This window comes from Mobula birostris, chromosome 10 (assembly GCF_030028105.1).
Source record: "Mobula birostris isolate sMobBir1 chromosome 10, sMobBir1.hap1, whole genome shotgun sequence".
Classification (NCBI taxonomy): Eukaryota; Metazoa; Chordata; class Chondrichthyes; order Myliobatiformes; family Myliobatidae; genus Mobula; species Mobula birostris.
This window is the reverse complement of record NC_092379.1, coordinates 10,387,321-10,408,772: the sequence shown is the minus strand read 5'-3', so window position 1 is coordinate 10,408,772 and position 21,452 is coordinate 10,387,321. Positions and strand designations below refer to the sequence as shown.

At 47.6% G+C, this 21,452-nt stretch overlaps 1 protein-coding gene across 1 annotated transcript in view; it reads left to right on the top strand.

The window, feature by feature from the left end:
- The window catches only part of LOC140204406 (uncharacterized), a 102,629-nt gene that overhangs the window by 17,087 nt on the left and 64,090 nt on the right, over nt 1–21,452 (top strand). The window contains 3 exon segments of the mRNA XM_072271127.1: nt 6,324–6,442; nt 7,945–8,075; nt 17,353–17,851. Coding sequence (XP_072127228.1) covers nt 6,324–6,442; nt 7,945–8,075; nt 17,353–17,851 — 749 coding nt within the window.

Sequence of the window (21,452 nt, the reverse complement as noted above, 5' to 3'; positions counted from 1 at the left end):
ATGGTAGCAGCTGGAACAGATTGTGGTTGGGGTGATCCAGGTCCCCAATGATCCTTTGGGCCGTTTTTACACACCTGTGTCTGTAAATGGCCTGAATAGTGGGAAGTTCACATGTACAGATGCGCTGGGCTGTCCACACCACTCTCTGCAGAGTCCTGTGATTGAGGGAAGTACAGTTCCCATACCAGGCAGTGATGCAGCCAGTCAGGATGCTCTCAATCGTGCCCCTGGAGAAAGTTTTTAGGATTTGGGGGCCCTCATCAAACTTCTTCAACCGTCTGAGATGAAAGAGGTGCTGTGGTGCCTTTTTCACCACACAGCCGGTGTGTACAGACCACGTGAGGTCCTCGGTGACGTGGATGCCGAGGAACTGAAAGCTGTTCACCCTCTCAACCCCAGATCCATTGATGTCAATAGGGGTTAGCTGTCTTCATTCCGCCTGTAGCCCACAACCAGCTCCTTTGTTTTTGCGACATTGAAGGGGGGGTTGTTTGCTTGACACCCAATGTCAGAGAGATGACTTCTTCCTCACTATAGGAAGGATGTGGAAGCACTGGAAAGGGTACAGACGAGATTTGCCAGGATGCTGCCTGGTTTAGAGAGTATGCATTATGATCAGAGATTAAGGGAGCTAGGGCTTTACTCTCTAGAGAGAAGGAGGATGAGAGGAGACATGATAGAGGTGTACAAGATAATAAGAGGAATGGATAGAGTGGATAGCCAGCGCCTCTTCCCCAGGGCACCACTGCTCAATACAAGAGGACATGGCTTTAAGGTAAGGGGTGGGAAGTTCAAGGGGGATATTAGAGGAAGATTTTTTACTCAGAGAGTGGTTGGTGCGTGGAATGCACTGCCTGAGTCAGTGGTGTAGGCAGATACACTAGTGAAGTTTAAGAGACTACTAGACAGGTATATGGAGGAATTTAAGGTGGGGGAGTTATATGGGAGGCAGGGTTTGAGGGTTGGCACAACATTGTGGGCCGAAGGGCCTGTACTGTGCTGTACTATTCTATGTTCTATGTTCCCTGTAGGCCACCTTGTTATTATTTGAGATTAGGCCAATCAGTGTAGTGTCATCAGCAAATTTTAATTAGCAATTTGGAGCTGTGGGTGGCGACACAGTCATGAGTACACAGAGAGTAAAGGATGGGGCTTAGGACACAGCCCTGAATGTTCAGGATGGGAGACAGTTCCTTCCCTCGGGCCATTAGGCTTCTGAACTCCCTGCCACATCGCATTCGAAGTGTCACCGGTTAATCTGTTCTGTACCTCACCATATTTAACATGAATGCACTTTAGTCTGTTATGTATGTGTGACTCATCTGTAGATTTTACCCTTAGTTTCCTAGGTTATTGTGTGTAATGTGTACCACTGTGCTTTACACCCTGGTCTGGAGAAACGTTGTCTCGTTTTTACATACAATATATGGTTATATATGTATATAGTTAAATGACAGTAAACTTGCCTTGATGGCTGGTAAATCTAACTGGATTCACGGATGTCGGTGCAAACTGGGAACACCGCCCTCTCTGAAGGCTGAGCAGAAAAACAAAGAGAGAAAAAGCTACAGGATGAAGAACTTAGCGACTGTTCTGATGGACTAATCCCAATCGTCGCTTTAGTGAGAGGAGGGAAACAAAGAAATACCCTGTTTGAAATGGCTTGTGAGTGTGCCAATCGCGGTAGCGTGTCCACTTGCTGGATGTGCTCAGGCGTTCTTCATCGTGGAGAAGGATGATGGCCGCACCCTTTAGCAGAACTGAATTTGCCTGCCGGGGAAACCTTTTGCACCTGGGCTCAGTACGAGATGGGACAGTGGCAAGAAGCGAATGTTTTGTTTTGCTGGGTGGTATTTCCCCAGTGACAACAGGTCGCACTCAATTAGGCCCGAAGCAGAATTTTGAGGGCCATTGGGTAGAGTCCCTGAATGTTGGGGAAGAATAAGAATTGTTGGAAAAGGGGCCCCTGTAGGTCAGAGCATCTGTGATCAGATGTTAACGTCTGGTTGATATAAAGGAATGAATGAAACCATCTTCAATGGTATTTACTGGATTTACGAGAAATGGGCATTCCCCTAGTAGTCAAAAGATTGGACTGGAGATTGCTATTTTTAGATTAGATTAGATTATGAGGACACACAGTCCACTTTTATTGTCATTTAGTAATGCATACATTAAGAAATGATACAATATTCCTCCGGTGTGATATCACAGAAACACAGGACAGACCAACACTGAAAAACTAACAAAAACCACATAATTATAACATATAGTTACGACAGTGCAAGCAATACCGTAACTTGATGAAGAACAGGCCATGGGCACAGTAAAAAAAAAGTTCAAAGTCTCTCGAAAGTCCCACATCTCACACAGATGGGAGAAGGAAGAAAACTCTCCCTGCCATGCCCGACCACAGTCCGACTCTGAGTCGTCCGAAAACTCCGAGCCTCCGACCAGCCCTTCGACACCGAGCACCATCTCTGCCGAACACTTCGACCTCAGCCCCGGCTGCCAGCAGCAGGCAAAGGCGGGGATTTTGGGGCCTTCCCTCCGGAGATTCTCGATCACACAGTAGCAGCAGCAGCGAACCGGGCATTTCAGAAATTTCTCCAGATGTTCCTCCGTACTCTCACAGGCATCTCCATCAAATCAGAATTGGCACGGCCCCTATTTAACAATATGATATCATTTCACTGGAGAGGCTATGCACGCTGCGTCGCGCCACCATCTTCTCCTCCTGCCTCGGTTTATTTGGGTTATAAAGTACGATTTATGCATAATACTTACAGTTTGGATCACGAGTTTCACCATGAAAGGAAACGGGCAATTTCAGTAAGCGTTGAGTGGGACAAACAACGAGAGAATTGTTTCTTGTGGCTTCACTATTAGAGAAATTAGCAAGTGAAACATCACATGCTTTTGATCAAACGAGAGGAGCCTTTTCAGGAAAAAGCAGCCGAGTTAGAGCTTTGGATGAGCCGACCTGGAGACAAAAAGCTTGTAAATTGCCTTTGGTTCATTGAAAGTGTGAGCAGATTCCCCCAACAGTGATGACATCTTCATTGTCGATCCTCGGGGAAAAAAGGCATATCTCTTCCCAGCTTTGTGTCTGAAGGCCAGTTTAACAGGGCCCTGAGAACATAGTGACATACCTTCACTGGAGACCAGTCGCTCAATAGACAATAGACAATAGGTGCAGGAGTAGGCCATTCGGCCCTTCGAGCCAGCACTGCCATTCACTGTGATCATGGCTGATCATCCACAATCAGTATCCAGTTCCTGCCTTATCCCCATAACCTTTGATTCCACTATCTTTAAGAGCTCTATCCATCTCTTTCTTGAAAGCATCCAGAGACTTGGCCCCCACTGCCTTCTGGGGCAGGGCATTCCAGATATCCACCACTCTCTGGGTGAAAAAGTTTTTCCTCAACTCCGTTCTAAATGGCCTACCCCTAATTCTTAAACTGTGGCCTCTGGTTCTAGACTCACCCATCAGCGGGAACATGTTTCCTGTCTCTAGCGTGTCCAGTCCCTTAATAATCTTATATGTTTCAATCAGATCCCCTCTCATCCTTCTAAATTCCAGTGTATACAAGCCCAGTCGCTCCAATCTTTCAACATATATCAGTTCCGCCAGTCCGGGAATTAACCTTGTGAACCTACGCTGCACTTCCTCAATAGCAAGAATGTCCTTCCTCAAATTTGGAGACCAAAACTGCACACAGTACTCCAGGTGTGGTCTCACCAGGGCCCTGTACAGCTGCAGAAGGACCTCTTTGCTCTTATACTCAATTCCCCTTGTTATGAAGGCCAGCGTGCCATTAGCTTTCTTCACTGCCTGCTGTACTTGCCTGCTTGTTTTCAGTGACTGATGTACAGTGCTCAACTGGCCTCGACCCGAAACGTCGACAGTTTACTCTTTTCCACAGATGCTGCACAGCCTGCGGAGTTCCTCTGGCATTTTGTGCGTGTTGCTCTGGGTTTCCCGCGGCCGCAGACGTTCCCTTGTCTGCGGCTCAGCTGGTTTGCTCGCGGGAGGGATGCACCGCGTCCGTGATCTGACCTGAGAAATGGGCAGAGGTCTGACAGCAGTCAGATGTCCTTCGCCGGCTCTTGGCGAGTTCCCACGGGGGAGTAGCCGCACACCTGCTCTGAGCCTGGGAAGCCACCATTCAGTTCACCCACCTCGCGAGGCTCCAGTGGGTTCACAATAAGGAGAGGCCACCCTTCAACCTTAGGGGAGCATCACCCCTCCTGCTGAAACATCAGCCACCTCACATCAGGCAGGAAGTTCAAACAAGCTCTGCGTTAATATTTGACCATCACGGTTGCAAGAGGGATTGCCGACGGCTGATCACACCCAGGACTGAACCCTGGTCACTGAGCATTGGAGGGGTTTGTTCTGCTGATGCCAGCCTTAAGACTGGCATTAGCAGTATATAAGATACCGGAGCAGTATAAGGCCATTTGGCCCCTCGAGTCTGCTCCGCCATTTCGTTCAGACTGAAAAATAGCTTTTTCCCCAGAGCTATAATTGCTCTGAACCAATCAATCAAGCATCATCCATAAGTTGTTATATTGCTACTTTAATACTGGTTTTATGGCCATCATGCATCTGAGTTGTGCTTTTGTACTGCTGGACGTTGCTTGTACTGGCTGGTTACTTGATTTTATTTATTGTTTATTTATTTTATTTGCTGTTTTATAGTATCGAGTACGAGAGTTGCAAACTTATTTTCGCTGTATTGGTGCATGGCAAGTTGTACTATACAATGACAATAAATATATTTCATTTCATTTCATCATGGCTGATCCATTTTCCCTCTCGGCCCCAATCTCCTGCCATTCCCTGTATCTCTTCATGCCCTGAATAATCAAGAATCTATCAACCTCTGCCTTAAATATCCTCAGTGACTTGGCCTCCACAGCCACGAATTCCATGGATTCATCACTCTCTGGCTGAAGAAATTCCTCCTCATCTCCGTTCTACATGGACGTCCCTCCGTTCTGAGGCTGTGTCCTTAAATGAGACTGATGTTTAATATTGTGGATCTCTGACAAATAAATCAGTTCTGTTTCAAATCATGTGTCTCAGGTGCTTAATATCTCTGCCAAATATCCAATATGCAGTAGAGAGGGCACATGTATCAGTCCTCCTAAATCCATCGCTCCCGCTTTGATGACAAGTTCCAACTGGTCACTATTCTGTGGGCGCGTGGCTAGGTGGTTAAGGCGTTGATCTAGTGATCTGAAGGTCTCTAGCGGTGTGTTGTTCCCTTGAGCAAGGCACTTAATCACACATTGCTCTGCGACAACACCAGTGCCAAGCTGTATGGGTCCTAGTGCCCTTCCCTTGGACAATATTGGTGTCGTGGAGAGGGGAGACTTGCAGCATGGGCACCTGCTGGTCTTCCATACAAACCTTGCCCAGGCATCAGTCAACATCGAAATCGATGGACAGCCGAAGAGAAGAGAGGAGATTCAGTGGGCAAGGAGATTTACCTCTATGACTTTGTACAGACTGCAGAAGGTGGTGTTTTCGTCTCAAATTTTCCTCTTTCTTCAGGGCCTGGGTGAAGGAACAATGTTATAGGTTGTAAAACTCCTTCTTCCCTTCTGTTAATCACTGATTTCACAGCCAGGGCTGCCTCTTACACAGCTGCGTTGTTGCGACGCACCGCTGCCCCCTAGCGCCCGAGGGCAGAATGAGCAGCCGCTTGGTTGAATGAAGGAAGAATTAAAACCAAACAGTGGCCGCACTGGGCAGGGCTTTCGGGCTACACAGAAAGTAGTGGAGGGTGAGTCTACAGGGAGGAGGAGGAGGGAATCAGATCGAGGAATGGAAGATCAACAACATTTTGAAACTGCTTGACTGAAAATAAAGTTATTTCATTCCTGAAAAAATGTTGGAGGAACAAAGCAGGTCAGGCAGCATCCACGCAGTGGAGTGAACGGTCGAGGCTTCAAACTGAGACCCTTCTCCAGGACAGGTGACTAGTGAAGGGCTTTGGCCCGAAGCCAGGACTGTTAATTCCTCTACATAGCTGCTGCCCGACCTGCTGAGTTCCTCCAGTAATTTCTGTGTGTAGCTCTGGATTGCCAACATCTGCAGAATCTCGCATTTTCGTTTCACGGGACTGCTTTGAGTCATTGGACTGGGTCGCGTTCAAGGACTCACCTAGAGACCTGCATGAATACCCAGGGTTGTAAGCAGACTTTACTACAGTTGCTGCGGACGAGTGTGTCCCCACTAAATCGTTCAGAGTCTTCCCCAGCCAGAAACCCTGGGTAAACCTTGAGCTCTGAAATCTGCTGAGGGCCAGATCAGAGGCGTTCCGGTCGGGAGACCAAGGACGCTACAAGAGGTGCAGGTGGGATCTCTGCAAAGCCACCTCACTGGCAAAGTGGCGATTCTGGACTAGACTGGAACCAACGAGCTGTGGTAGAGTTTGAGCGCTATAGCCTCCTACAAAGCTAAGTCAAGCAACAGGGAGGACAGCAGGGCTTCACTGACAGAAAAGCCTTCTATGCTCACGTTGACCATCAGAACATGGAGGGACCTTCACGAACCCCCGACATCATCTGATGATCTTCTGATCTCAGTGTCTGAAGCTGACACGTGGACTACCTCCAGGTTGGTGAATCCAAGAAAGCATCCAGCCCAGATGGGGTACCTGGCTGTGTACTGAAGACCTGCTCTGACCAACTGGCTGGTGTGTTCACTGAGATCTTCAACCTCTTGCTTCGCGGTATATGGTACCGAGCTGCTTCAAGTGGGCTTCAGTTATACTGGTGGCCTGCCTCAATGGCTATCACCCAGTTGAGTTTTTTCCCACAGGGATGAAGGGCTTTGAGAGGTTGGAGATGAAACATATCAGCTCCTGCCTGAGAGGTAGCTTGGATCCACTCCAGGCTCCCTGCTGTGGCAACAGGTCCACAGCAGATGCCATCTCCTTGGCTCCTCACGCAACTCCAGAACATCAGAGATCCTCACCACCCAGGCCATGTCTTTTCTCGCTGCTGCCATCAGGTAGAAGGCACACGAGACTCGGGACTTGCACCACCAGCTGCAGGAACTGCTACTACCCCTCAACCATCAGGCTCTTGAACAAAAGAGCATAACTACACTCACGTACATTGAGATGTTCCCACAGACCATAGTCTCACTGTAAGGACTCTTTACCTTGATGGCATGAACATTGACTTCGCTAACTTCCGTTAATGCCCCACCTCCACTTCCCACCCCATTCGTTATTATTAGCTTTTTCCTCTCTCCTTTTTCTCCCTCTGTCCCTCTCACTATACTCCTTGCCCATCCTCTGGGCTTACTCCCTCCCCCTTTCTTTCTCCCTGGGCCTCCCGTCCGAAGATCCTCTCAAATCCCTTTTGCCAGTCACCTGTCCAGCTCTTGGCTCCATCCCTCCCCCTCCTGTCTTCTCCTATCATTTTGGATCTCCCCCTCCCCCTCCCCCTCCCACTTTCAAATCTCTTACTAGCTCTTCCTTCAGTTAGTCCTGACGAAGGGCCCAAAACGTTGACTGTACCTCTTCCTAGAGATGCTGCGTTCACCAGCAACTTTGAGGTGCGTTGCTTGAAATTCCAGCATCTGCAGATTTCCTCGTGTTTGACTCTTTATCGTGTTATTTCATGTTCTTGTTATTTATTGCCATTGATTTATATTTGCGTTTGCACAGTCTATTGTCTGCTGGTTGACCTTTCATTGATCCTGTTATAGTTACCATCCTATAGATTTACTGAGTATACCTGCAGGAGAAAGAATCCCAGGGTTGTATATGGTGACATGTACGTACCCTGATAATAAAATTCACTTTGAACTTTATATCTGCACTTGTTGGACTTTGACCTTTAATGCCTATTGATGTTGAACACATTGTGTGTGGGAGTTTGCTGAATTCTTCACATATGTTATTACATGTTATCAAGACAGCGACTGGCTTCGAGGACCGCCATCTTGCTTACCCAGAACGCCCCGCGACGGCGCCACGTGTCGCAGGCCGTGCCCGGACACCGCGCATGCGCCGAGTGGACAACAGCCCCTCCGGAGCCGGCAACAGGTAGGAGCGGGGACCCGGGCGGGGGTTGAGTCGGCGCCGGCGCCGGCGTTCCCCTCCCACTGAGGGGCAATTGCCGTGAGCTCCGGGCACACCTTGGCCCCCGCACCCCGGGGGCTGGGCAGCCCAACGCATCACCGTCACCATCGGGCACATAGTTTGCACCAGTCTTCACTGTGGAAGACACTGGCAGTGCCAGGTGTCGGGGGCATGAAGTTTGTGAATTTACCTTTACCAGGGAGAAGGTTCTTGGGCAACTGAAAGGTCTGAGGGTGCACAAGCCACCTAGACCAGGTGGTCCACACCCCAGAGTCCTGAAAGAGGTGGCTGCCGAGGCACTGGTAGTGATCTTCCAAGAAACACTCGATTCTGGGATGGCTCCAGAGCACTGGAAATTGGAAATGTCACTCCGCTCTTCGAAAAGGGAGATGGGCAGAAGAAAGGAAATTATAGACCGGTTACTCTGTGCCGCGGAAATTTGACTCCAGTCAGGTGAAAAGAATACTTGACTCTGGAGTCTCATTTTGGGACCTTGATTGTACTTGGCATCAAGGAGAGAGAGCTGGTCTCCACCAGCACCCAACTCTGCTCTCCTGTTACACTGGCCTCTTTTTATACAGTTCAGCAGACTTGGTTTATACAATCCAATATACTATACTATATTTATACTATACAATCCAATCACTGTACAGAAATATTACCACACCCTAGGAATAAGAGGAATAGATAGAGTGGATAGCCAGCGCCTCTTCCCCAGGGCACCACTGCTCAATACAAGAGGACATGGCTTTAAGGTAAGAGGTGGGAAGTCCAAGGAGGATATTAGAGGAAGATTTTTTACTCAGAGAGTGGTTGGTGCGTGGAATGCACTGCCTGAGTCAGTGGTGGAGGCAGATACACTAGTGAAATTTGAGAGACTACTAGACAGGTATATGGAGGAATTTAAGGTGGGGGAGTTATATGGGAGGCAGGGTTTGAGGGTTGGCACAACATTGTGGGCCAAAGGGCCTGTACTGTGCTGTACTATCAACACCCATCAAAGTTGCTGGTGAACGCAGCAGGCCAGGCAGCATCTCTAGGAAGAGGTGCAGTCGACGTTTCGGGCCTCTCCCTACAGATGCTGCCTGGCCTGCTGCGTTCACCAGCAACTTTGATGTGTGTTGCTTGAATTTCCAGCATCTGCAGAATTCCTCGTATGTGCTGTACTATTCTATGTTCTATATTTTACCATTTACCCAAGAAAAAAAACTTAAGGGGAAAACAGCAGCTCCATGTTAAACTATCTTGCAGAGTTCAGCACATTAGTTCTTGTTTCCATGGTTACAGCAGATTATACTCACACCTTACTTTGCAAGAGTTAGCACCCAATGTTCCCTGTTTGCACACAATGCCTTCCCTTGCCCCTGGTCATGTAGCCTCTCCTCCACACTGTGACCTCAGTGGTTGGGAAGATGTTGGAGTCGATCATTAAGGATGAGGTCTCAGGGTACTTGGAGGCACATGATAAAATAGGCCATAGTCAGCATAGTTTCCTCAAGGGAACATCCTGCCTGACCAATCTGTTGGAATTCTTTGAAGAACCAACAAGCAAGATAGACAGAGGAGAATCTGCTGATGTTCTGTACTTGGATTTTCAGAAGGCCTTTGACAAGGTGCCACACATGAGGCTGCTTAACAAGCTACGAGCCCATGGTATTACAGGAAAGATTCTAGCATGGATAAAGCAGTGGTCGATTGGAAGGAGGCAAAGAGTGGGAATAAAGGGAGCCTTTACTGATTGGCTGCCGGTGACTCGTGGTGTTCCACAGGGGTCCGTGTTGGGACCACTTCTTTTCACGTTATATGTCAGTGACTTTGATGACAGAATCGATGGCTTTGTTGCAAAGTTTTCAGGCCATACGAAGATACATGGAGGGGCAGGTAGTTTTGATGAATTGGGCTAAGAAGGACTTAGACTAGGATTAGGAGACTGGGCAAAGAAATCGGGAAGTGTATGGTCATGTACTTCCGTAGAAGAAATGAAAGGGTAGACTATTTTCTAAGTGGAGAGAAAAATCAAAAATCTGAGGCACAGAGGGACTTGGGAGACCTCGTGCAGTATTCCCTAAAGATTGATTTGCCTGTTTGGTCAGTGGTGAGGAAGGCAAGTGCAATGTTTGTCTTCATTTCAAAAGGACTAGAATAGAAAAGCAAGGATGTAATATTGAGACTTTACAAAGCACTGGTGAGACCTCGTGGAGTATTGTGAGCAGTTTGGGGCCCCTTATCTTAGAAAGAATGTGCTGAAACTGGAGAGGGTTCAAAGGAAGTTCACAAAAATGATTCCAGGATTGAATGGCTTGTCATATGAAGTTTGTTCGATGGTTTTGGACCTGTATTCACTAGAATTCAGAAGAATAAGGGGTGACCTAATTGAAACCTATCGAATGGTGAAAGGCCTCTATAGAGTGGATGTGGAGAGGATGTTTCCTGTGGTGGGGGAGTCTTAAGACCAGAGGGGACAGCCTCAGAATAGAGGGGCATCCTTTAGAATGGAGATAAGGAGGGATTTCCTTAGCCAGAGAGTGGTGAAACTGTAGAATTCTTTGCCACAGGCAGCTGTGGAGGCCAAGCCTCTATGTAGATTTAAGGCAGAGGTTGATATTCTTGATTAGTCAGGGCATGAAGTGATACGGGGAGAAGACAGGGGGTTGGAGCTGAGAGGGAAAATGGATCAGCCAGAGCAGACTCGATGGGCCAAATGGCCTAATTCTGCTCCTAGATCTTATGCTCTTGTATGTCTTTAAGGAGTTTGTACGTTCTCCCTGTGACCGTGTGGGTTTCTTCCGAGTGCTCTGGTTTCCTCCCACAGTTCAAAGGCGTACCGGTTAGGAGGTTAATTGCTCATTGTAAATTGTCCTGTGATTAGACTCAGATTAAATCGGGGGATTGCTGGATTGCTCAAAGGGCCGGAAGGGCCTATTCTGCACTGTATCTCAATAAATAAATAAATTACATATAGTGTTTGAAAAGAGCTGGTAACATCGTGATGAATCCCGTCCACTCTGCTCAGGGACTTTTTGTTTCACTCCCAACCGGGAGCAGATTGAAGTCATTTCTCGGAATTCTACTTAGAATTCACACCAGGATCACCCGACTAAAAAGTTACTTTCCCCGAGGAGTAAGGCTGATTGATCACCTGCACCCACTAACCCACCCTCTACATCCCCCACTGCCACGACTTGATCATTTCCTGGCAGTCACCATACGTGCAGACACTCCTGTGCCCAGCGTCACTTTATGGACGTACAATCAAGTTCAAAGTAAATCTATCATCAAAGTACATTCATGTCGCCATATACAACCCTTAGATTTGCTTTCTTGCGGGCATTCACAGTAAATGCAAGAGTCACAATAGAACCAATGAAAGACAACCAGTGTACAAAAGACAACAGACCATTCAAGTACATAAAGAAAGAAAAGCAACAATTAAACAAGCAATAAGTATAGAGAACATGAGATGAAAGTGAGTCCATAGGTTGTGGGAACAGTTCAGTGATGGGTCGAGTGAAGTTACCCCCTTTGGTTCAGGAGCCTGATGATTGAGGGGTAGTAACTGTTCCTGAACCTGGTGTAGTAGGTCCTGAGGCTCCTGTGCCTTCTTCCTGAGAAGAGAGTGTGACTTGAGCGGTGGGTATCCCTGAAGATGGACGCTGCTTTCCTACCACAGTGCTCCACGTAGATGTGCACAATGGCGGGGAGGGCTTTACCCGCGACGGACTGGGCCGTATCCACTACTTTTTGTAAGATTTTCCGTTCAACCCCATTGGTGTTTCCACGCCAGGCTGTGAAGCAGCTCCCCACCACACATCAACAGAAGTTTTCGGAGTTTTAGATGACATGCAAATCTTTGTACACGTCTAAGAAAGTAGAGGCAGTGCTGTTCTTCCTGCGTCATGGCACCTGCATGCTGGACCCAGTGCCTATCGTCTAAAATATTAACACCAAGGAATTTAAAGTTACTCAATCCAAACTGACTGGGGTCTGTAAGTGAGGTCAGTTGCACAAGGAGGTATTGGGGCCAAGGTCTTGAAACTTATTTGTATTGAGGGGATGATGGTATTGAATGCTGAGCTGCCGTCGATAGAGAGCGTCCTGGTGGATATATCCTTACTTACAGGGTTGAGAGAAGAGCCAGTGATACGGCTTCTGCTGTGGACCTGTTGTGACGCTAGGCAAAATGGAGCAGATCGAAGTCGTTTCTTGGGCAGGACTAATATGTTTCACCACCAGCCTTTCGAGCACTTCATCACAGTGGATGTAAGTGCTACTGGGCGATAGCCAGTGAGGCAGACTACCACGTTCTTTTTAGGCACCGGGAGAATTGAGCTATGCTTGAAGCAGGTGGGTAACTCAGACTGTCGAAGCAAGAGGTTAAAGGTATTGATTGGTGAACACTTCGGCCGATTGATCAGCATGGATCTTTAGTATTCGGTCAGGTACCGTGTCGGGGCACTGTGGCTTCACCCTTCTGAAGGACGCTCTTAAGTCAGTCTCAGAGACGGAAGTCACAGGGTCTTTGGGGGCTGAGGGAGTTTGTGAAGGTGCCTCCATGTTGAGTGAGCATGGAAGGCATTGAGATCATCAGGGAGCAAAGCCTTGTTGCCTGGGTTTTCACTTTGTAGGAGGGAATGGCATTCGAGCCGTCAGGCGTTCTTCAGTGATTCAGATTTGGTCTGGAATGCGAGATGGCTTTCCAGAGATTGTACTTTACTTGGTTGCCAGATCTGAAGGCCACTCATCTGGCCCTCAAGAGATTGAGAATGTCATGATTCATCTCGGGCTTCTTGTTGGAGAAGATTTTGAATGATTTTGCTCGTCTGCGACTCTTTTTATGAAGTCCATAACAAGCGTGGTGTATTTGTTCAGATCCCCTGAGGAGTCGTTGAACATGGCCCAGTCCTCTGACGCAGGCTCTGCCTCTCACGACCAGCTCTTTGTTGTCCTTACTTCCGGAGCCTTGCCCTTTGGCCTCTGCTTGTACTCATGTAGGAAGAGGACGGCCAAGCGATCGAATTTCCCAAAATGTGGTCTAGGCATGGAACAGCAGGCAGTCCCAATCGTAGTATAGCAGTGGCTATAGATGTTCCAGGTCAGGGAAACAGGAGTGTAACAATACCGCTGCGCCCGAGCACCATAAAGAGCTTATTATGAAAGACAGTCCTCTTCCCCATGCCACCTACATTTTGCCTTCTCTGAATCAGCAGTCTGGTTCATCCTGTGTATCGAGAAATCCTCAGGTTTCGCCAATGTATGGAGCGTGTCTGGAGTGAGCCATGTCTCTGTGAAATAAAGAATGCAGCGATTCCTCATTTCCCTCTGATAAAGCAATCTTGCCCTTAGGTCCAAAATCTTTTTCTCCATCAACAGATTATTTGCTTACAAGATGCTGGGAAGAGGAAGTTATATACCTTGGCGCTTTATCCTGTCTTGGAGTCCTCCCCTTCTTCCTCTCTTATGGCCATGGCGATGAGCCTTTGTCCCCTTAAAGGTGCCACCCCTCATACTTGAGAGTTAGTCCTCTGAATCCTTCAGAAGATCTAGTTTCAGAAGTATGTTACTTAAGGGGAAATTACGCACTGCAGATTGGCAGGGAGAGTAGCTCAGAATTCAAATTCAATTCATGTCAAAGAATGTATAAGTTATACAACCTTGAGATTTGTCCACTTACAGGCAGCCACAGAGCAAGAAACCCGAATAACCGAATTTTAAAAAACTAAAAAACCACTGAGTAGAAGAGAGAGAGAAAAAAATACACATACATCATGCAAACAAAAGAATCAAACCAACAGCACCCCAAACCAGATGAAGGGTGATTTTAACTTTCCTAATATTGATTGGCAACTCATTAGAGCAAGGGGTTCGGATGGGGTGGAGTTTGTTAGGTGTGTTCAGGAAGGTTTCCTGTTGCAATATGTCGACAAGCCAACTGGAGGAGAGGCTTTACTTGATCTAGTATTGGGAAAGGTGCCAGATCTCTCAGTGGGAGAGCATTTTGGAGACAGTGATCACAATTCTATCACCTTCACCATAGAGCTGGAGAGGGATAGGTGCAGACAATTTGGGAAAACATTTAATTCGGGTAGGGGGAAATATAATGCTTTTAGGCGGAAACTTGGGAGCAGATGTTCTCAGGGAAATGCACGGCAGAATTGTGGCAAATGTTCAGGGAACATTAGCATGGAGTTCTGGCATTTATAGCAAGAGAATTCGAGTACAGGAGCAGGGAGGTACTACTGCAGTTGTACAAGACCTTGGTGAGACCACACCTGGAGTATTGTGTGCAGTTTTGGTCCCCTAATCTGAAGAAAGACATCCTTGCCATAGAGGGAGTACAAAGAAGGTTCAGCAGATTGATTCCTGGGATGGCAGGACTTTCATATGATGAAAGACTGGATCAACTAGGCTTATACTCATTGGAATTTAGAAGATTGAGGGGGGGATCTGATTGAAACGTATAAAATCCTAAAGGGATTGGACAGGCTAGATGCAGGAAGATTGTTCCCGATGTTGGGGAAGTCCAGAACGAGGGGTCACAGTTTGAGGATAAAGGGGAAGCCTTTTAGGACCAAGATTAGGAAAAACTTCTTCACACACAGAGAGTGGTGAATCTGTGGAATTCTCTGCCACAGGAAACAGTTGAGGCCAGTTCATTGGCTATATTTAAGAGGGAGTTAGATATGGCCCTTGTGGCTAAAGGGATCAGGGGGTATGGAGGGAAGGCTGGTGCAGGGTTCTGAGTTGGATGATCAGCCATGATCATAATAAATGGCGGTGCAGGCTCGAAGGGCCAAATGGCCTACTCCTGCACCTATTTTCTATGTTTCTATGTATGTTCCACTGAGGCAGGGAAAGGATGGTAGGGTAAAAGAACCATGGTGTACAAAGGATGTAGAAAATCTAGTTAAGAAGAAAAGAGAAGCTTACGAAAGGTTCAAGAAACTAGGTACTGTTAGAGCTCTAAAAAATTATAATTGTGCCAGGAAGGAGCTCAAGAATGAAATTAGGAGAGCTAGAAGGGGCCATGAGAAGGCCTTGGCGAGCAGGATTAAGGAAACCCCCATGGCATTCTACAAGTACGTGAAGAGGATAATCCATGTGAGAATAGGACCAATCAGGTACGATAGTGGAAACGTTTATGTGCAGTCAGAGGAAGTAACGGAGGTACTTAATGAATACTTTGCTTCAGTATTCACCAACGTAAAGGACCTTGGCAATTGTGGAGATGACTTACAGTGGACTGAAACACTTGAGCATTAGGACATTAAGAAAGTGCTAGAGCTTCTCAAAGGCATTAAGTCAGAAAAGTCACGGGGTCCAGGTGAGATATACCCCAGACTCCTACGGGAAGCGAGAGAGGAGATTGCTAAGCCTCTGGCGATGATCTTTGCATCATCAATAGGGACGGGAGAAGCACCAGAGGATTGGAGGTTGCAAATGTTGTTCCCTTGTTCAAGAAAGGGAGTAGAGATAACCCAGGAAATTATAGACCAGTGAGTCTTACTTCAGTAGTGGGCAAGTTGTTGGAGAAAATACTGAGAGGCAGGATTTCATAGTCGTAGTCATACTTTATTGATCCTGAGGGAAATTGGGTTTCGTTACAGTTGCACCAACCAAGAATAGAGTATAAATATAGCAATATAAAACCATAAATAATTAAATAATAATATGTAAATTATGCTAGATGGAAATAAGTCCAGGACCAGCCTATTGGCTCAGGGTGTCTGACCCTCCAAGGGAGGAGTTGTAAAGTTTGATGGCCACAGGCAGGAATGACTTCCTATGATGCTCAGTGTTGTATCTCGGAACAGTTATGAGCACTTAGAGAGACGTACTGATTAGTGATAGTCAGCAAGGCTTTGTCAAGGGCAGGTTGTGCCTTACAAACCTAATTGAGTTCTTTGAGGATGTAACAAAACACATTGATGAAGGTAGAGCATTGGATGTAGTGTATATGGATTTCATTAAGGCATTTGATAAGGTTCCCCATGCCAGGCTCATTCAGAAAGTATGGGGCATGGGATCCAAGGAGACATTGCTTTGTGGATCCAGAATTGGTTTGCCCACAGAAGGCAAAGAGTGGTTGTAGATGGTTAGTATTCTGCATGGAGGTCAGTGACCATTGATGTTCTGCAGGGTTCTGTTCTGGGACCCCTGCTCTGTGATTTTTATAAATGACCTGGATGAGGAATTAGTAGAATGGGTTAGTAAGTTTGCTGATGACACAAAAGTTGGGAGTGTTGTGAATAGTCTGCAGGGTTGTCAGAGGTTACAGTGGGACGTCATTAGGATGCAGAACTGGGCTGAGAAGTGGCAGATAGAGTTCAACCCAGACAAGTGTGAAGTGGTTCATTTTGGTAGGTCAAATCTGAAGACAGAATATAATATTAATGGTAAGACTCTTGGCAGTGTGGAAAATCAGAGAGATCTTGGGGCCCATGTCCATTGGACGCTCAAAGCTGCTGCACAGGTTGACAGTGTGAAGGTGTATGGTGTGTTGGCCTTAATCAACCATGGGATTGAGTTCAAAAGCCGTGAGGTAATATTACAGCTATATAAGACCTTGGTCAGACCCCACTTGGAGTACTGTGTTTAGTTCTGGTATTAAACACACAGCGCATATTTTCCTCGCATGAATGTAGTGATAAGTCAATTATAACAGTGGTCCCAAACCTCCAGGCCGCGGACTGATACATGGCCGCAAAGAATGCAGCGGTACAGCGGTGGCCAGAACGCACCCAGCACATCTTTAAGAAAAAACAAGCTAGTTGATTAGGTGCCGCCCGGCACGTAAATGTCGGCCCAGATCAGAGGCGACACAATCGGCAATTGCCTCTGACTTTGATCCAGAATGCCGGCAGAGATGTTATGTCAAGCATACTTTTCAGCCCGCCGTCATTGTAAGCCTGAGGAGTTGTCTTTTTCCCGCGCTGACATGGAAGATTCACCGGAAACATTCATGAATGGGTCACGGACCCATTCCTTTGCACGTCTTGGGTCACTGATGACCTCGTGTGCGTAATGACCTCGCGTGCGTTAAAGTTCAACAGTGCGTGACGGAATGAGGAAAGGTGCAGCTGACTCATATCGTTTCATATCGCCAAATCATATTGTTTCCTCGCAGCCCGGTAGCACATGCTTTGCGGCCCGATGGTTGGGGACCACTGGGTTACATGGTCGGTACAACATTGTGGGCCGAAGGGCCTATAATGTGCTGTAGATTTCTACGTTCTATGTTCAGAATGAATCCCGGATCCGCTCCCAGAGCAGCCGGAGTAAACCCCAGAGCCTCAGTCATCACACCAGCAGGGCAGAAACGCCAGCAGGTCATCACACCAGCAGGGCAGAAACACCAGCAGGTCATCACACCAGCAGGGCAGAAAAACACAGCCGAAGTAAACCCCGAGCCTTGGTCATCACACCAGCAGGGCATCACACCAGCAGGGCATTACACCAGCAGGGGCAGAAACACCAGCAGGGCAGAAAAACACAGCCGAAGTAAACCCCGAGCCTCGGTCATCACACCAGCAGGGCATTACACCAGCAGGGGCAGAAACACCAGCAGGGCAGAAAAACACAGCCGAAGTAAACCCCGAGCCTCGGTCATCACACCAGCAGGGCAGAAACACCAGCAGGTCATCACACCAGCAGGGCAGAAACACCAGCAGGTCATCACATCAGCAGGGCAGAAACACACAGCTGCCAGATCAGCTGGAGAAAGGAATAAACGTTCACAGGAAGTAAATGTAAAAGTTTTGTAAGCTGCTGTAGATAAAGACTCAGCAAAAGGGTTAATGAACTAAGTAACTCACTTGTATTTTTTCACTTGAACTTTGTTGTAAGCTTAGCCCTGCAGACGACAGTTAGACTTTCACAAACCAGGATGCAGACTCTGAAAACGGAAACAGGCGCTCTCGCGACTCAACCACCTTGCTGTTCTGCGATTAAGAATATCCTGTGTAACAGATGCACATGCATGCGACTAGTCACACATGCTTGTCGGTCCATGGGTGTCAGCATATGCCAGAATTGCTCTGTAACTTAGAGCCTTGCACCTTTCTGCAGGCTCTCTACGATATCGTGTTGCAAAAAAAAAGCAATCAAGCTTGAAGTCTGGTGTCTGTGGTCATTCTTCTTCGCCGTCTGCCCGCGACACGTCGCTTTGCTTCACCAGCACCAGCTTGGCAAAGATCAGTCGAAGTATGTACAGTGTGTAAGCTCTGTTATGTACAGTATTTATATTTATGGTGTTAAGTTATTTATCTTATGGTGTTATTTTGTGCTGCGTCGGACACAGAATTACGATGATATATTTCTCATTTCAACCTGTGTACAGGAAATGACATTAAGCAATGTTGAATCTGGAGAGTTTCTGATGAGTGATGGCGCTGGTGTCATTTCTGCTGTGCTTGCGTATTGCTTCGACCGCGACGGGTAGATCATTAGCGGGCTTTCCGGCTGTAGGGGCTGCCATGGGTGATGCTGCCTAGGCTTTCCCCACTAGTGCGCCCGGTGTGTTTGGAAGCGCGGGCAGAGGGAATGAGAGCGGATGGAAATCCCAGACACTGCCGACTTAAATCCAGGGTTTGGGAGACTTGGGACAAAAACGTTGATCTCAGATCCATGGTGAATTGGCCGTTGTATTCAGAATAGGCTTGCTCCTAGAAAACAGTGGGTAACAGGGTAGCAAGACTTGATCTGGATGGAGGTCTGTTATTAATGGTGTTCTGCAGGGATCCATACTGGGACCTCCGCTATTTGTGATGTATATCACTGATCTGATGAAAATGTGGATGGGCGGGTTAATAAGTTTGAGGAAGATGCAAAGATTGGTGGACAGCGTAGAAAACTGGCAAAGAATACAGCACGATATAGATCAGTAGCAGATATGGGCAGAGAAATGGCAGATGGAGTTTAATCCAGATAAGTGTGAGGTGGTGCACCTCAGCAGGTCAAGTGGAAAGGGTCTTGCCTTAAACAGTGTTGGTGACCAGAGGGATCTGGAGGTCCAAGTTCGTATCTCCCTGAAAGTGGCTACCCAGGTTGATAGGGTGGTGAAGAGGACTGATGCCATGCCATACATTAACTGTCTCGGCTTCAACACTCCTCCCTCCAATTCCAACCTCACTCCTTCTGAACGCTCACCTCTCCACTCTCTCCGCACAAGTCCTAACCGCACCATCAAACCCGCAGATAAGGGAGGTGCTTGAGTAGTCTGGCGGACTGGCCTCCATTTGCTGAGGGCCAGCGCCAACTCTCAGACACCTCCTCTCACTTCCCCCTCGAACAGGACCCCACTAAGAAACACCTGGCCATTGTCTCCCACACCATCACCAACCCTATTGACTCTGGGGATCTCCCATCCAACGCCACCAACCTCATAGTTCCCGCTCCTCGCACCTCTTGTTTCTACCTCCTACCCAACATCCATAAACCCGCTTGTCCAGGTAGACCCATTGTTTCAGCTTGTTCCTGCCCCACTGAACTCATATCGGCACACCTTGACTCTGTTTCTCTGTTTTATTCCCCCCCCCACCCCTGTTCAGTCCCTTCATATCAACATCTGTGATAGCTCATACGCTCTTGATATTTTTCAAGGATTTCAAGTTCCCGAGCCCCCCATCGTCTTATTTTTACTATGGAAGTCCAGTCCCTATAAACATCCATTCCCCACCAGGAAGGCCTCAAATCTCTCTGTTTCTTTCTGGACACCAGACCCAGCCAGTTCCCCTCCAGCACCACTCTCCTCCGCCTAGCGAAACTTGTCCTCACTCTAAGTCATTTCCCCTTTGGATCCTCCCACTTCCTTCAACAAAAGGTGTAGCCATGGGCGCTCACATGGGTCCCAGCTATGCCTGCCTGTTTGTCGGCTACGTTGAACAGTCTATGTTCCAAGCCTACACTGGTGACCATCCCGCACTTTCCCTATGTTACATCGACGACTGCATTGGTGCTGCTTCCTGCACCCAGGCTGAACTCGTCCACTTCATCCACTTTGCCTCAAACTTTCACCCTGTTCTCAAATTTACCTGGTCTATTTCCAACACCTCCCTCCCCTTTCTCGATCTCACCCTCTCTATCTCCGGACACAGCTTATCCACCGATGTCTATTACAAACTCACGGACTCTCACAGCTGCCTTGACAGCACCTGGTCCCACCCTGCTCCTTGTAAAAACGCCATCCCCTTCTCTCAATTCCTCCATCTCCGTCGTATCTGCTCTCAGGATGAGGCTTTTCATTCTAGAACGAGGGAGGTGTCCTCTCTTTTCAAAGAAAGGGGCTTCCCTTCCTCCACCATCAATGCTGTTCTCAACCGCATTTCTTCCATTTCACATAAGTCTGCCACCCTACCAGGGATAGGGTTCCTCTTGTCTTCACCTACCACCTCACCAGCCACTGTGTCCAACACATTATTCTCCGGATGTTCCCCCTCACCAAGCACATCTTTCCCTCCCCCCCCCCCCCCCCATTTCCTGCTTTCTACAGGGATCACTCCCCACGCGACTCCTTTGTCCATTCGTCTCTCCCTCCTGGCACTTATCCTTGTGGAACAAGTGTTATACCTGCCCCTACACCTCCTCCCTCACTACCATCCAGGGCCCCAAACAGTCCTTCCAGGTGAGAGGACACTTCACCTGCGAGTCTGTTGGGGTCATTTACTGCGTCCATTGCTCCCCGTGTGGCCTCCTGTACATCGATGAGACCCGACCTAGATCGGGAGACCACTTCGCCAAGCTCTGCTAGAACAAGCGGGATCTGCCAGTGGCCACCCATTTTAATTTTAATTCCACTCTCCATTCCCAGTCTGATACATCTATCCATGGCCTCCTCCACTGCCGTGATGGGGCCACACTTAAGTTGGAGGAACAACACCTTATATTCCATCCGGGTAGCCTCCAACCTGATAACATCGGTTTCTCAAACTTCCGGTAATGCCTCCCACCATCCTCCCCCCCACTTTATCTCCTTGCCCACCCATCGCCTCCCCCCCCCCTTTTTCTTTCTTCCGTGACCTTCTGTCTCTTTCACCAATCAACTTCCCAGCTCTTTACTTCATCCCTCCCCCTCCCGGTTTCACCTCTCACCTTGTGCGTCTCTCTCCTCCCCCCACCTTCCATTCTTTTCTTTTCAAATCTTTTTATTGTATATATATATATATATATATATATATATATATATATATATAGGAAAAATAACATGAGTACATCGAAGTAACAACACTTACAATGCCTCAAAAAAACCCATCATCTTAAAGATTGAAAACAAAATTTTATGATAACAAAAAAAACCTACTGAGCAGAAAAGTGAGGAAAAAAAAGAGAACTCATTAGGTGTACAAC